The sequence below is a fragment of the Triplophysa dalaica genome, chromosome 15 (assembly GCF_015846415.1).
Source record: "Triplophysa dalaica isolate WHDGS20190420 chromosome 15, ASM1584641v1, whole genome shotgun sequence".
NCBI lineage: Eukaryota > Metazoa > Chordata > Actinopteri > Cypriniformes > Nemacheilidae > Triplophysa > Triplophysa dalaica.
Genome location: NC_079556.1, coordinates 21,038,523 through 21,056,288, shown reverse-complemented (window position 1 = coordinate 21,056,288; position 17,766 = coordinate 21,038,523). Strand labels below are relative to the sequence as shown.

The 17,766-nt window shown below is 38.9% G+C and overlaps 1 protein-coding gene across 1 annotated transcript; it reads right to left on the bottom strand.

Annotated features, from left to right (window-relative positions):
- Window positions 1-5,126: 5,126 nt before the first annotated feature.
- On the bottom strand, window positions 5,127-17,341 carry plaat1l (phospholipase A and acyltransferase 1-like). The gene is made up of 6 exons (XM_056768122.1): window positions 17,300-17,341; window positions 7,574-7,646; window positions 7,392-7,429; window positions 6,240-6,369; window positions 5,910-6,163; window positions 5,127-5,670 (listed from the first exon to the last, which is right to left on the bottom strand). The coding sequence occupies exons 1-6, from the start codon at window positions 17,324-17,326 to the stop codon at window positions 5,605-5,607; spliced, it is 588 nt and encodes a 195-aa protein (XP_056624100.1). The 5' UTR covers window positions 17,327-17,341; the 3' UTR covers window positions 5,127-5,604.
- Window positions 17,342-17,766: the final 425 nt, after the last annotated feature.

The following is a 17,766-nucleotide window of genomic DNA, read 5'->3' as shown; positions in this document are numbered from 1 at the left end:
TTGAGTAGTATTTTCAGTTATTAATGTTATGTTTTGAGGACAGCAGTCATTCTCCTGACTCAGAAAGCTTTGCTCACGTGTTATAGTTTTTTTTGCCAGACCTTAAATTCCTCAAAGCAATTTTTGACACAGTTACACAACAGAAGTACAGTTTAAAAACATCATTTATTTAAATAAAAAGTGAAGACGTCAATTTTCTGGTGTTGTATATCCCTTTTGTCCATGTCTAATGCTGGAAGCGTTCTCTGTAAAAAAGACAAGAGCAGACTGGTTTGTGTTATTTCCTGAAGCTTGGCTTTGATTACACTCAGTGGGTTGAGTCTTTAAGAACACAGCGCAGCTCTCTTTGTTAAAAGCGTCTGATTGCTTGACCTGAGCTTGCTGCTTTATAATGAAGTGAAGAGTGAGAGAGAGAGAGAGAGAGAGAGAGAGAAGAAGCTGTTCTGGGATCTGTGATGGCTTTGGTGCTTTCAAAACACCAAATGATTTCACATACAAAAGAGCTCATTTTACGCAGTAGCAAGCAAGAAGATGTTTTTAACACAAGATATTCACGCTTCTTTTCGCGTTAGAATATGTTCTACGAGGACATAGAATATGTAGATTTCCTCGGGCTAAGATTCAAATGAAATTTCCACTCTGAAGCAAATCTTTAAGCTCACATTGTAGTCGTGAAATCACTAATAATTCAGTTTTTTCAAACACAGACGTATAGTTAGGGTCAAAAATGGACTATTGCATTGAATTTTTTTTTTTTTTCATATTGATTAGTTGTCATGCATCAGATCCACATGCTGGAGCAACGCCGTGGCAACCACCTGCAGGTTTTGCACATAAAAGCATCTCTAACATTCTCTTCAGATGTAAAAAATAATGGTATCTGTCTGTACTCATCAGATGAAGGACACAGAGAATGGATGACATGCACTTCATCAGTAACCCGCCGATGCTCGAGGGTGTATGGAGAGCAAGGTTTAATGTTCACGTGGGACCATCCACCAGAATGTTCAATTCCACAGGTGATGTTTAGAACCGGTTAGATTTAGATTGAAGGGCCATGAAAATATTCCCCAAAATCAGATGTTTTTCATCTCTATAATTAGTCAAAATTTTTGTTCGAGGAACAATTGATCATTGTCTAAATGTGAGATGCATTGCACATATTGTTTGGAAATTACAAACTCAACTAGAGGAAAGTGCTCTTTCTCATATGTTGCTCTTTATAGCTCAATGAGACTTGATGGAGTTCTTGGTTTGTATGTTTCTGAGAAATAAAATGAGAGTGAATGCATGATTGCTAACAAGATGTTTACACGATTAGTATGATACTAGCATTATTAGCATTTTTGCTAGCATGATCAGCATGTTGCTAGCCTGATGCTAGTGATATTAGCATATTTGCTATCATGATGCTAACATGATTCGCATTTTGCTAGCATGATGTTTACACTGTAAGCATGGTTACTAGCATGAAGCTAACACGATAAGCATGTTTGCTGGCATAATTAGCATGTTGCTAGTATGATACGCCAAGCCATGAGCGAAACGAACAAACCCCTGTGTCTCCACGAAGCTCTGATGCAGAGATATAGGTATTGCTAAACGGTTGCCAGGCTAACCTGTTTGGTTGCTATTGACGTGGCTTAGCATCTGTCAGTTGATGATACTCTAAGCTTTGAGTAAAAAAAACAACCCCTGTGTCTCTATGAAGCTATGATGCAAAGATATAGGTATTGCAAAACAGTTGCTAGTCTAACCTGCTTGGTTGCAATGGGTTTGACTTGATGATACTCTAAGCTATATATATATATATAAGCCATATTCCCATTATAAGTATAGGGGGAATATTGAGGGGCTCTTACACCCCATTGTGAGTTAAGTTCTTGCAGAGCCTGTCAGCTTCTTCAAATGTGTTAACTTAGCAATCAAAGTTTGTCGCAATGTTAAGTCAATGGGAAATTAGGTGGTTTTGAGAGTCCGGTTTTTTCGAAAACCAGTACCCGAATCAGTTGGAAAAGATATAGCATATCAAGTCAGACCAGTTTGAAGGTTTGTGGAAAGTTTGGTGGATGTAGCTTGAAAGGTCTATGGAAATTTTGGGGACGACAAGAATAATAATAATAATAAGATTAGATTAAAGAACAGTATGTGGGCTCTGTCAAGGAAACATAATAACTGTGATTTTAGGATCTCATCTGTTATTTTTTTGGGTTAGACAAACTTTAAGGCAAAGATGTTTTGGGTTTGGTGTTGTATGTTGAGCTAGATTTTTAGATTTGAGGAAATGTGAGTGTTGGGCAAGAGACGCTTTTCTCTGTGGTTTCTCAGATGTTCGGCATGGTTTCTCACCGGACAGAAGAGTGTTCATCACAGATAATGTGACGTGAACGGATGTGTTTCAGTTGACGGGTTATTATCCCGTTGTTGTGATTGGTTCCTTCTGTTGGTTCTTTGTAAATACATGAGTGTCATGCTCGGTCACGTTGTTTGATCTCTTAGCGTGGCCACTCCAAGACACTTTTGGGTCTCTTGAGGCCGGATTACTTGTTTCTGTGTTACACATTTATCCTGAAACACTTTAAATCACCATAGTAACCGGAATTTAAGATGAACAGTACAGACAAACACATCTTCTGTAAGGCAGTAAATGATCTCTTCTGTTCTCTTACTAGTGTTTAGAGGAACTATTAGAAATAGAAATGTGATTTTTTTTCTCTATCTGTATCTGTACTGTCTAAAAATGAAGATCTGTCTTTTCATTTGCGCATGTCGGGTCTGAATATTTTCACTGACGTGAGAGATCGCTATCAGCACTCAGCGTTGCTTTTGTGTGTTAATGTTGCCTTGAAGGAATTTGTTATAAGATTTAATCTTAGCTTTCATATTGCAAACAATAGAGATGAGACTGCAGTTCCGCCTCAACGGTTTCCTTTATCCCAGCTGGATTTCTATTATAGTGAGAATAGAATAGGAAAATGCACCAGGTTTTTACAGTCCACATATAATTATTAGATGATCTTTTCAGATTTCCTATAAAAGAAACAAGTAAACTCGAGGAATGATCCTCCATATTTCATCATGAGAGATTTGTGCACTTTTTGTGCAGATCAACCGGTTTACTTGTTGCCTGTTCATATATGAGCAGAAACATGTGTCTTCTTAAAATGAAAACATTGTGACTTAATACAGCAAGACAGCCAAATCACACTAATCTCATTATGAAAGCCAGCATATATTTTCTGTTTAAATGTATTAACCTTTTTATTAAACAGAGACGCTGCAATAAAGACTTGAGCAATGAAGAATAATTCATTCTGACAAAAGATTTGAAACGGCATTTGACTTGTTCACCTAAACTGACGTCTTATCAAACAGCATTACTAATCTCTGCATAACACTGCAATGTCCTTCTTCAAACTAACAACATCAAATGAACATATTGCTAAAAAGATGGACATGCGAGTATTTTGTGTAAATCCACAGCCCTCTCTGCTTCATATAATGGGAGTCTATGGGGTCCACCTGTCTAAGAGTTCCTAAAGCACATAATTCCAAAAAGCGATTCCTGGCGACATGTTGACGTTTCGTGAAGCAAATCGTTTGATATTTTCATAGGACTAAATGCATTTTTAATCATATTAGCCATAATGTGCAGCCTCTGCACACAATCGCAATCTTCTACTTGTAGTAATTGGTGGCGGATGGCATATAGCGTCTGGTACGTTTAGCGCCACCTGCAGACAGGGAGTGTTGAGGGTGTACAGTATGGCTAATATTTTAAACAATGACGTTCAAATTTATGAAAATATCGAGCGAGTCACTTTACGAAACGTCAACATTTCGCCAGGAGCCTCTTTTTGGATTAATGTGCTTTAGGAACTCTTAGATAGGTGGACTCCATATACTCCCATTATATGAAGCGGAGAGGGCTGCGGATTTACCAAACAATCTTCTATATGGTATAACTCAAGAAAATGTCACTTACATTTCGGATGACCTGAGGATGAGCAAATGAACAACAAATTTGAGGTTTGGCTGAACTATCCCTTTAAAGCTTCAGTCTTCTTGTTTTTGTAAAAACAAGTGAATAATTCTGTGTTGAAAACTCCTTGATTCCCCAAAAGGTTATAAAAATAATTTGTAATTTTTAGCTGTATGAACACACAGAATGTCAAGTATGGATTGCAGCTTTATGTCCCTGAAAAAAACTCAGCATTTTTATGTGATAACGTATTAGTTCAAGACGCCTTCTCCTCTTGCTTGACATTTAGGATTCCGAAAGCTATACATAATTCCAAACCCATACAGTACAGCAATGAAAATGTTTTCTAGAATCACTTTCTCTTGTTTACGTCACATTGACCTCACGGCTGAGATCATTCTTCCACATCTTGTGTATGCTACCTTCATTTACCCAGTAATTTGTTGACATCTCATGCACTCGCTAGTGCACTAACCCCCCTCTAAAGTACACTTGTTTTTTTCTTTAAGTAAACCCTGTTCAAAAAGCTTTCCCTGTTTCACATCTTGATGATTTTTGCAGTTTATCTATCCGGCACGGAAACAGCTCATTTCTGACTGACCTACTGTAAATGGTTTAGCATTAAATAGCCAAATGATATTGTTACTTTCAGGGGACTCTCGGGTTGAATTTGGTTTCCTGTCCTTGAAAAAACAGCTCGGTCCCCTGAGTCGACCTGAGCTCTGAGCTATTTCGTATCGTTTCCTTCCAACGTTGCCATTTACAGTCAGATGTAATATCATGTGGTGTCCATGCCTACCCTAAAGTCTCTCTTGTATGCTGTGTGCAGCCCTGTAACAAAGACATTTCACAAAAGAAGATATTTTGAGAAATGTCTCAGTGGTTTTGTGTTCATATAATGGAAGGAAATGGGGTTCAATGTTGTTCGCTTATCAACGTTCTTCAAAGTATATTTTGTGTTCAGCCGAGGATAGAAACTCATTCAGGCTTGGAATGAATAAATGATGAAATAATATTAATTTTGTGGTAAACTACTCCTATGCTGCTCAATAAAATAGTATGTTTAGAAATAATCATTTGGTTGTTATGTAAGATTTACAATTGAGAAAATTCAAATGAGTAATAATATTAATAACCCAAAATGTAATGTGGACTATATATATTTATTTAAATTGTATGGAACCAGACCTTGTCCTTTTTTCATAGCAACACATTGATTTTTTATGCTCTAGTTTGAGAAACACACAACGCATATCCTTGTTTCAGCCCTCTCATATAGATTTACATTTAACATCATTAAACTATATATATTATGGATAAATTCGATGGTTTGCATGTGATACATTTGATGCGCTGTTTCACTCCATATAGCAAACATTTACTTTATACCGTCACCTTGTGGCCATTTGTGAGACAGACATGAGACGTACATTCAGAGACACCAAAATACATCACAGTACAGATATTGTGGGGCTTAACTTATTTGGATTATATGATATACTGTATTATTGTATACATAAAAGTAAGAGCAATCTGTACAACTTTGTTGAATTCATTTCTTCAATTTCAGAATGAATGTTTTGTGTAATCTTGAATTCTCGTGTATCCTGATGCCATGTCTCTTAAAGCTTTTTCTTCTCAAATAATTCCCGCCAGGTGGGAACTATCTTGGAATAGACTTTTTCAATCTGAAAGTGATTTAAAAATAAGTTTAATTTGGATAAAAAATATGTTAAATAAACACATGTACTCCAATGGCCTATGTTGTTCAAAACATGACGTTTACATTAATATATAAAGTATTTATATTTCAGATCTTTGCATCCAAGTTTGACTACATTTATTGTGGGTGCCAATCAAAATAACAAATTAATGCGTTTAATAAATACGATTTTAATATAATCATATTTAGTGTGACATTTTTTACCTGCTCTGACTTTTTCACCCCGTATCGTAACATGGTGGCCTGATGTTCACTGTTGTTAAACAGAATGTCAAAGGTGATGGGCTTGGTCATGACGTCGTCGATCTCCGCTTTGATGTGAGTGTAGAAGTCTCGTGGTGGGTGCTTTTCATCCAAATAGTTCCTGACCTTGTATTTCTTCCCGATCACATCGATCGGGTCTAACTTCACAGAGGAATTCAAAGCTCGGCCGAAAAGCAAGAGTTTTGTGTCTGAATCTGAAAAAGAAATGCTGCCTGGTCATGAGAATTTCAAACAGAAGTTAAAGGTGCTCAGGGACACAGGAAGACTCACCTCTAGAGGTCAAATGTGCCACATAAGGAACCCCGTCCCGTTCACCATAATAAACTCCAAAATGAGAAAAATACTTGTTCCCAGGAAACTCAAGGATATCACCGGGGTAAAGCTTCGGATGAGAGTTATGCTGATGAACAGAAAGATAAATGAAGATAAAGATTTTAAAAAATGAACATCTCTGCGTTAGGCCTACATGACAAATGTTATTCCTTTTTATTAGAACTGAGCAATTTTTCAATGACTTTTAATGTTGTCAATGTGATTTTAAAAGAATGTATAAAGTCACACAGGCGTGCCAAAAGAGTAAAAGTGCCTGTACTCTTTCTTATAAATCAATGCATTTTATATGATTTGTGTGTAATGGCAAGACAATAGATATTTTTAATCATAGATTAATTCAATTCATTTCTATAGCACATTTTGAGATTGCATTGTTAAGGACAAAAATAAATCATGAATATATACAGAAAACCGTGTGTACAGATTACATTTCTTCAAACTTTCATTAAGATGAATCTTAAATGAAAAAATGTTTGTTTAATTGAAGACAACGACCATTTAAAAAAATGGACGAGCATCCAAGAAACAGACGACCTACCCTTACAAAAAGACTTTCAAATGTATATTTAATCTGCATTTCTAGATGTATTGTGGTCAGGTCAGTCCAGTGTCCGTTGAATTTAACTAAAGTTAACCTCATGAGTGACAAAGTCATCCAACAGCAACGTGAAAGACTGACAGTATGATGAGACGCATGAAAACCGATGGAAAAATCCAGGTCATCACTTTAAAAAAACACTTTTTACTTTACAGAAATGCATGTAAAAATACAAAGAAAAGAGAATCTGAACTTGTTTTCCTGGATGTATTTGAGGTCTGAAAAAATACAGAGCATCTTTATCTGTCATTTTCACCTGTTTTCATTTTCTGCAAATAAATGCAAATTGAAACAATATTTTTATTTAAAATTTGAGAGAAATATTGTAAAATAGTTCAGAGAATGAGACAAAAACGATCATCTACCTAAACAAATGCCTATAAACACATTCAGAAAACCTGAAAATAATTTTGGCTGCAAGTGTCTAAATACCTTTTAGGCCACTGTATAAAACTAGAAATGATTTATGTTAAAAAATCAGAATTGCTTACCAGGCCCATTGGTGCTGTTTGTTTTATTGAGATCTTGTCTGTTTAGAGAGATGTCGAGTGAGTTTTTTTATAAAACAGCAGTGAAGCATTAATGTCAAAGGGTTACACAGGGCGGAAACTCTTAAACTAAAACTATTCATGAGCAGATAGTAAAGCATGAAGTGTGTTCTTAAAATACACACCCAGGATCTCTCCATCAGTGCCTCGTGAAAGACGCTCAGCAGTCTTCGTCACTGTTAACTGCACACGATGATGCTTTGAAGAAGTGTAAATATGAACAATTTAAGTGTTACACTGAAGGAAACATACTGACATACATGTAATATTTCTGCCTTTCAGTTTTACAAGTTTATAAAGAGACGTTTGAGTTTAAAACTTTTAGAAGCGATAGATTCTCAAGAGAATGCGCGCAAAAGCACTTCTGTTTTTATCCGGAAACATCTGCTTTTCAACATGATGCAAGTCAATTCCCAAGATGCAAATGGCCGATGGCTTTACACCCATCATGTGCTCTGACCTTATCCAACTTCACTGTGAGGGGGTTTTAAACTGGGGTGGGATGAAGTGGGTTGTGCGAAGTCACTCAGCTGTTTTAGTGAATTACACACACACAAGTCCAGACTATTAATGGCTTTTAATAGCTAAAAGTTCTAATCGATTGACAGCACTAGTTAGAATTCTACATGTGATCAGAGAGTAGAAACGAAAAAGATTTCATATGCCAAAACTAGGCCAAACGCAAACACCAGTCACGGCGTGATGACGTCACAAACATGCTAACTAGTGTGTGACATCATCAGCAAAACAGTCTCATACTCCTGTGGGAAACACTGATCGCTCTTCACTCTCTATTAGATGCACACGTTTAGTGTGTTGCGACTGTGTGTCTTTAGGTGTGTCTATTCTGCGTCTCACGGAGGTTTGCCCACGTCATGTTAAAGTGCTCACCCGGCGAGCATCATCGTGCATTTTAACACAAGTTTTGCCTCAGCTCTTCTAAAGTTGATCTTTATTAAAACTATGAACAACTTTGCAAAACAATCTGAGTTCTGAAATAGGGGAGAATGAGCTTTTTTAATATGCATCCCTGCACTAGCACTGCCGGACTGGAGCAGATCACCAAACTACAGACTGAAAGAAGGTCAGAAGAGCTTTTGATTTGATACTTTGTTATGGGGGCATTAAATCACATGTTTTTTTCAACATAACGCCCAAGTTGCAGACGGCGAGTTAACCACGCCTACTTATTTACATTCCGCTTCATATTCCATCATTCCGCCCTGCCATGCTATCCACCATTATGCTGTATAAGAAAGATCATGAAGATTATTAAGTTTCACCTTTTGTGTTCCATGGGAAAATATATCAACAAACTACTTCGGAGTAAAATGAAAGTGAGCAGATCAAACCAAACTGTGATTTAATCCTAGTTTCACAACAGTAAATAAACAACAACATGTTTATACACACAGAGGTTCAGATGATACTGAGATTAGGTGGATGAGCCATGGAGAAGTTCAGAGACTCAACGCTGAGTTCTGGAGATGAGGATGTTTTCTGACTCTTTCTCTTCTGGTGTATCATTTCAGAATCAATGCTATTTGTATTCCCCATAATGAGAAACTGACCTCAGATCTGTACACGAAACACAGAAAACACTCAATGACACATCTACATGACTTTATACATCTACAGGACTATAGACAGTCTGCTGTGGGTTTTTACAATACAATGCAATATACTTTATTGTCCCCATGGGGAAACTTGTCTTGGGTTAAGTGAATGCTGCATTTCCAGATCACACAATAACAAACATATATATACACAAGTAGATAAATACCCAGTAGGTAAAAAAGACAGTAAAGAGTGAATGAAAGTGAATGAAAGAGAGAGACTTTAAAAGGCATATCACAGAGAATGTGTTAATCCCATTGCACTGCACCACGTTAATGTAAAAATGTGCTTGTTTACTGTGGCAAGTTGACACGGCAATTTCTGTTATCTAAAGCGCGCGATCAAACCCCTCGCTGTCATTTTTTACCATGAGCGCTGTAAATAAAATAATTAATGAATGAATGAATTTTGTCACCTGTTCTGTTCATAATTTTTATGGACAGAATTTCTAGGCGCAGCCAGGGGCCGGAGGGCGTCAGGTTTGGGGACCACACGATTTCATCTCTGCTCTTTGCGGATGATGTGGTCGTGCTGGCCCCATCAGGCCAGGACCTTCAGCATGCACTGGGACGGTTTGCAGCCGAGTGTGAAGCGGCTGGGATGAGAATCAGCACCTCCAAATCTGAGGCCATGGTTCTCAGTCGGAAAAGGGTGGCATGCCCACTTCAGGTAGGTGGAGTGTTCCTGCCTCAAGTGGAGGAGTTCAAGTATCTGGGGGTCTTGTTCACGAGTGAGGGAAGGATGGAACGGGAGATTGACAGACGGATCGGTGCAGCTTCTGCAGTAATGCGGTCACTGTACCGGTCTGTCGTGGTGAAGAAGGAGCTGAGCCGCAAGGCGAAGCTTTCGATTTACCGGTCAATCTACGTTCCCACTCTCTACTATGGTCATGAGCTGTGGGTCATGACAGAAAGGACAAGACCCCGGATACAGGCGGCCGAAATTGGCTATCTCCGCAGGGTGGCCGGGAGATCCCTTAGAGATAGGGTGAGAAGCTCGGTCACTCAGCTCAGAGTAGATCCGCTACTCCTCCACATCGAGAGGGGCCAGCTGAGGTGGCTCGGGCATCTTTTTCGGATGCCCACTGGACGTCTTCCCAGGAAAGTGTTCCGGGCATGTCCCACCGGGAGGAGAACCCGGGGAAGACCTAGGACACTCTGTAGCGACTATGTCTCCCGGCTGGCCTGGGAACGCCTCGGTGTCCCCCCGGAAGAGCTGGAGGAAGTGTCTAGGGAGAGGGAAGTCTGGGCATCTCTGCTTAGACTGCTGTCCCCGCGACCCGGCCCTGGATAAGCGGTAGAAAATGGATGGATGGATGGATGAATTCAGTAGCGTAGCTACGAGGTGTCCTGAGGGGACCATTTACATGTACGGACCCCACAGATTTTTGATTGCTTAAAATAAACCTGTTGTTACTCTGGTTGATCAACCAATCAGTGCTCCCCTCTGTTTTCAAAGTTATAGGTTTAATTATGTCACATCACGTGTTTTGCACCAAGAGTTTAATTTGATCGCTGCGATGGCGGATGCGCACAATATTTTGTTTCTTTTTTTAACAAATTATGAAAAGATGAGCAAGAAGAAAATGAGTAGACTCCTAAAGATAACGATTCTCAACAGAAACTTTTTCTCACGCTCGAAAGTAGGGTGAGAAAAGAACCTCGAGCCTTGTCATGTAAAAGTAAGACAATGGTTTGACTGGTCGCCGCTGAGCTATTGCGGTTCTTAATCCTGGTCCTCACGACTCCCCTCGGAATATTTTGTATGCATCTCTTACTGATTCAGAGGTTTGTTCAATTCGTCGGTAAAACCCCTGCAAAGTGGACATAAAGGGCATTGAAGTGCACAAAACGTAACTACTAAAGCTTCAGCTGATTTCCTGTGTGCAGGGAGTATTAAGTAGTGAACACCGTGTAGGGATCATGTCAATAGGAACACAGTTCATTCATGGAGCGCTGGTGAATTAAAGGAGGCATGAATTAAAATCACAATTTTAACCAGAGCTTTTGTTATATTAGAGGGAATCGAAAACACCCTTGTTACTGAGATTACATCTGTTATTGACACCAGGCCCAGCGAACGCCAGGTTTTGGAATGCACCTATCTATGACGACACTGGATTTGTGGAATGACTAACATTTAAAAGCAATGCTGTGTCGTGAATATTGGATCCGAAACGAATGGTGCCGAAATCTTATGCGAGTAAAACATATTTGTACTATGTGTAACTATCGGTTTGTTAGAGATCGCTTGATGTGCCCTGAACACTATTGCAGGAGATTAGAATAACCTGGGGACCTCTAGTCATTTGTATTAATTGCAGAGGTGGTTTGTGATCTTAAGATTGTGCGAATCGCCGTCTCTATGATTTGGTGGGCTCATATACAATTTCTTCAAGGTTTTGTACCCCGTTTGTGAATAATGGAGGCTGTTTTGAAGTGTTTTGGTATAATTTTGGTTGCTGGCTGATATCAATAAATTACCGGGAGTCTTCCATTTGTTTATTCATCATGGGCTTTCCTGTAGCTCAGTGGTAAGAGCATTGCGGTTAACAACGCAAGGTTGTGGGTTCGATCCCAGGGGATTGCAAATACCTATGTAAAATGTATAGGATAAAGCAATGTAAGTCGCTAAATGTAAAATGTAATGGAAACTTTAGTAACATTTGAGACCCGTGATAGCAGTGATCTTTGGTCTGGTTCGGGATCACTGGTCTCAAATGCTGACAGGTTCGGTCATATATCATTCAACTCAATACAACTATAGGCTATACAAACTATACGCAAAGCCTTGCCATCACATCCAGGAAATAAGGCAGTACATTTGAGTAAAATCATCCTGTGCGAATGCCTCACATGAAATTCTGATGTGGGGAGATCATTTATAAATCACAGATGTCTTCAGATACTAATGCGCTGCGAAAACTGTGAATGCTGCTAATGTGTAACATAAGGTTACATCTCGAACCAAATTCACATAAGGCTCCAACTATGTTAACGCAAACTGCTATCCAATCAAAGCAGTGGGCGTTTACTTATAGTCTCCAATGCGGCACGCCCATTGAAACCAGTGTAGAAAATAGCCTATTCCTTCTTGATTTTGATGTTTTTGAATTTAAAAGTCACGTGAACGTCATAACTCACACAACACTATAACAATAAACAAGGCCAGTTCATGAGACCTTTAAATCAGGTTTGTTAAATGAGAGAGACACAAAATATGGGGGATGGGAGGACCAGATTATGAGCCCCTAGACTAGGTTAATGTTTGCTAAAACGGTGAAATGAGCAATACAGGTCATTTTAGTACCTATAAATATCTACATGAATAGAAACCTATACGTATACAGAATGGCCCCTCATTTACAGACAGGTCAGGCACCCTCAAAAATAAAATTCTGGCTAGGCCACTGGAATGAATAAGACATTTATATAGCGCTTCATTGTGTATCGCTGTACACCCAAAGCGCTTTACAATCATATGAGGGGGTCTCTCCTCACCCTCTCTTCACCCATCACTAGTGTGCAGCATCCACTTGGATGATGCGGCAGCAACAACGACGGCGTCAGAGCGATCACCACACACCAGCTATCGGTGGAAAGGAGAGAGATAGAGCCAATCCAGAGGGTGTGGAATATTAGACACAGCATTACATTACACACCAGACATTAGACACAAAAGAGACGCTGCCAACAGTGACGCGTGTGCGTGTTTTAATGTCATGGTGTATAGTCGCCATCTAGCGGCCATTTTACAGTATTGAAGTTTGTTGAAGTCTTGATATAGACCTCAGTTAACGTCAACATCAGTTAAAGTTCGGCACACAAACAATCTTCGCCTTGGAGAAAGATATGCCTGTACGTTTATTTACAACCTCTAAGCATTCATAATATGTTTTAACTTTATATTGATTCTTGGAAGTTAAGAAATGTGATCGATATAATATGAAAATGAAAGAAAGTCCTGTCGCATCACATACACTCGTGTGAAGATAGCAGTGCATGGAGCATTCACAGATAAACTGATGGACTTTACTCAAGTACTGATGTTTTATAAAGGGTTTTATTTTTTTCTTCAAAAAAAAAACACTGTAAGAGCTAAATAAAACAAACAAACAAACAATCCATCAATAATTAAACATTCAAAATTGTATACACAACTAATTGTACTAATGTTATAGTGTGACAATAAATCACAAAATTAGCCTACAGACTAATTTAATACCCTTTCTGCTCCGTAAAAAGCATGGATAATATACATTTTTAGAACTAACAATAAACATCTTCTTAAGTTTCCTGTAGCTCAGTGGTAAGAGCATTGCGTTAACAACGCAAGGTTGTGGGTTTGAGCCCAGGGGATTGCAAATACCTATGTAAAATGTATAGGACAATGTTATGTAAATCGCTTTGGATTAAAGCGTCTGCCAAATGCATAAATGTAAATTAAATGTAAGTTACTGCAAATTTTAAACAATCCGCATAGCAACATTAACAATTGAAATGGCCCTTTGTGATTTCCAAACCTGCATATATGCCAATGACATGTTAAACGTTAGCTAACAACTTCAGAAAACATTAATACAATAAACTTCAAAAGTTCGCCAAATTTTGTAAACACAATATAATTAAAAACCGTACCTTCTGCCCTTCTTTAGCCATGAACTAATAAGTACTATGGAAAGAATCCATTTACTTGTACAAAAAGTGAAGAACCCTATTGTGAGAATTTGGATATCGTCTGTGTCCCCACTTAGCAACTAATAAGAATATTATACCCATACATACTGTGTGAAATGTATTACAATGATTATTGTTCATGTATTATGTCTAAGGTTACTTAAGGTCAAGTGCTGACCTAGTTAAGAGAATATGCAGGCCCACATTGCTTTAAATGTACTTAGTTAACGGAATATTCATATTATCATACTGTCTCATGTATACTTATAAAGAGATCATAACCTACAAGATGATAACAGTATTTGTGAAGTCAAACAGATAAACTTTCTCATGCTGAATACATCTCCAGGGACATGTCTGAACGGTCACGATGACATGACATGAATCTGGTCACATGACAAACAGAATGACATACTGCCTTTGAATGTTCTAGATGATGGAGAACAAGGAACTAAAATATATGCTGTATTATACCAAATAAGGAGACATTGAAGTTCATGATCAATGTGATGTCTTATTGTTACTTCCTGTTTTATGCATATAAATAGTAGCCCCTTTAGACAATAAACTTCAGACTCTGATTGAACTGCACACCTCGTGTCTGTGTCTTTCTTGGTCTCCTGGATCCAGAAATTCTGAAGGTTCAACAGACTAAACTCTTCAACTTAGAATAACTGAACTTAGACTTAGGGGACAAAGTAAGAAATAATCTTACACCCATACATACATCTCATCAGCTGACATTAATGAGACTTGATGCTTTACATGGACAGTGCACCAATGTACACACACAGCGCCAATGCACTTTCTCAGATTCAAAATAAAAGAATGTTGGGGCAGGTGAGAAACTTAAACACTCTTGCAAGAAACAAATACAACGCCCACATCAAGTATTGATGGAAATCGTATTTCAACCAGAACATAATGCAATAGTTATTTTACCAAATTTGGTTCAAGTTTTGTGAAAGTCTTTTCTTGTGAGAGCCTTCTCAATTATTCAATGGCAACACCGTTGGCATGGAGGTTCAGGCCCATTTCTGCGATTGTGTGATTCAATGGTCGTTTATATGTATACCAAACAAATGAATGTGCAGTTTTTAATTTCATACCTTGTTTATTTTCCGTCAGTTTTACAAAAAAATGAGAAAGCATCACAGAAGTAAACATTCTTCGTGTGTGTTTGTTTTTTTGTTTGTTAGCTAGCAGTTAGTGCACGGTGACGCAGTTTTGAGGACAGCATGGTCCGAGTTATCTCGCGTAGCCTGACCTTCATACTGAAGGTCTCTCGCTGCTTTCTTTGGACAAGGCCCACCCAAGAAGCCTTATTACTGACAGGCAACCAATCACATTGGTTTTGTTGTAAACACATCAGCTTACTTTTCAGATCAGACGGTTCGTGTTGTTTCCAGGCTGACTGTTAAAGAACACAACACCCACGTCTCCCGGAAATCCTGTGAAATTCCACCAATCAGATTATGACTTCGAATGTGTTTCCAGAAAAGTGAGCCTTAAGCATCAGACGTTTAGCCAACGGTCTGTGGACGCGACGTCTGATGCTGAGACTAAGTCTGAGATAGTTGAGGGGTGGAGTGATACAAGCAGTCCCCGTGGTGATATTGCTGGAATATCGCATGGCTCTCAGCCAATCAGATCCGAGAACCAGAAAGAACTGGGGAATGTTCAAGCTCAAACTGGTGCGCAACATTGAATGACACTGTGGTCAGGAAGACGTGACGAGAGCCGTGAGTCGGGGCCGGTGGCGTGACTGATAGTTTGAATCAGCTGTGGGCACACCGGTCCTGCATCTCAATGTCTGCCGGTTCCCGCCTCCTTCCTTTTAATGAACCTCATTACAGACACGTTTCCTGGAACCGGTTTCCAACGGTGTGCAACAGGGTTTGAAATACGTTTTCTCTTGTTTGGTGGGTTAGTGAAGAATGTCAGCCCACATGTTGGAACGGTGATTCCGGATGTGGCAACGCATCGTGCTTAGTTGATTTGTGTGGATTTACCTGATCGCATGCTAAGCATGCTTCCAAAACTAGTTTTGCGGTTTTATGTATATACGCCATGCAATACAATTGATTTGATTGATTTTGGCCACAGTTTTGTGCACTGCTGCAGAAAAAAATGGCTGGCGAATCCGCATAGCCCTGTGCAAGGCGTTTCCACGAATATTGTTCACCTTTATATGTAAAAGCGAACAATGGCTGAGTGTCTGGTTGTACAGGTACAGAGAATAAAAGCTGCACACAAACCAATAAATGTGAAATACTTGTGTGTGTATGGTAAAGAATGCATAACAGTCGGAACATCAGGTACAATTGGTGCGACATCGCTAAAAAACGTACATATTATTACCTGGCCCATCTATAGACATTGAAATGCAGTTTTTTGTGTGTGAATTCATATATAAACATTGCATTAAGATATCAGAAAGACAATGTAATCTTGTGCACAACAGGAGACAACTGATAAACTGCAATTTACTGTTTTTGTGAACTGAAAAATGAATAATGCACATAGTTGGATCAGATATACAGTGCACCAAAGATATATAATCAAGTGTAGCGTAGTTATCTTCCAATATACAGGAGACTTGAGTGTATGTTGTGAATGTATAGGCCTTTATAAAGCTACATTCAAATATTAACCAGATTTAAACAGTATCAGACATTAAGTGCAATCATATGAACAATCAATAAAATATCTGCTGTGTATTTAGAGCAGATTTATAAGGATAAACTTGATTTATCCTTTATGAAATTTCTGGGGTCATTTATCTTCTGAGAGAAAAGTGATAAGTTTCTTGTGAACAACATTATTTATTAAGACCATTTATCAAAAACAGGACGGCTCCTGATAAAGACTCTGGGCTGCCACTCTTCTTCACATTTATTCTTAATCCTCCTGTCAAACTGCTCTTTTCACTGATAAGAGAAAAATTTGTAGACAAAATTGTTATTGGAAATAATGGCAGAATGTCGTGCTTGACAATTTTTCCTTTCTAGCATCCTTATACCTTATTTGGTAATGACAGACCCTTGTAGAAATTTCCCCTCAGTATCCAGTATGGTCAGATTTTCCAAAGCAGCGAGAGCACAGATGATGGACTACCAAAGAACGAGTTAAGATGGTTCACACTCAGGGGCGGACTGACCAATAGGACATTCTGTCAAAGTCCAAAACGGCCCTCCCACTGACGGTCTATGGCCGTGACCAGGGGCGGCTGGCCATCTGGAGTACAGGAACTATTTCGGTGGGCCACTATGGTATGGGGCCGGAATGTACGCTTGGGCCAGAGACAGACGTATTATAAACGCAAATTTACGCCATGCGAAGGCATTAGCGAGTCGGACACGTATGCATGTAACGCAATGACACGCATACAACAACCCCCACCCCGTCGACAGAAATGGCAGAGTGCCAATGCCATCAAAAAAATTGAGAATGTCATTAAAAAATTGGCACACATGTCTCTATAACTCATTTATGTGTTGATGAGGCTATTGGTTTGAAGTGCAGTAAAAAATCTAAATGTAAAACGCATTCATGTACCTGAATGTGGTTATCAATGAAGTCCATCAGTGCTTGGTTAGATGACTTTCGGTTCCTCTCAGGAAAAGTCAGCCCTGGAAAAGGCCGGTGAAGAGGTTATGTCCCCTTTATGTCCCTCTTCGGTGAAGAGGTTATGTCCACACCCTCAGGCACCTTGCCTCCTTAGTCCAATGGACAAACCTTTTCACTTTTTGCCTTTCAAAACAAAGAAGAAATCAGATTTTCAGAAATCCAGGAGACATTTGCAAGCAGAACTTCAAAGGACTTTTCATAGAAGTGTTTAAGAGGTAAGCGCACACACAATATCAGTGTATTACACAAAACAGCATTCACAGTCGATGTTAAAGTCATGGAAGCTGTTATTTGACCATTGGTTATCTTAAGTGTGTGTAGCTAAATTCTTATTACCAGCTGTAGGACTGTGATGAAAGTGAAAGTAGTTTTGCGCATAGCTCATTCAAATGTTT

Coding starts and splice junctions, on each gene's coding strand:
- plaat1l (XM_056768122.1), bottom strand. CDS start 17,326: ATGGACTTCATTGATAACCACATTCAG. Junction 7,430..7,573: donor CACTGATGGAGAGATCCTGG/GTGTGTATTTTA, acceptor CTCTCTAAACAG/ACAAGATCTCAATAAAACAA. Junction 6,164..6,239: donor GGCACATTTGACCTCTAGAG/GTGAGTCTTCCT, acceptor TTTCTTTTTCAG/ATTCAGACACAAAACTCTTG.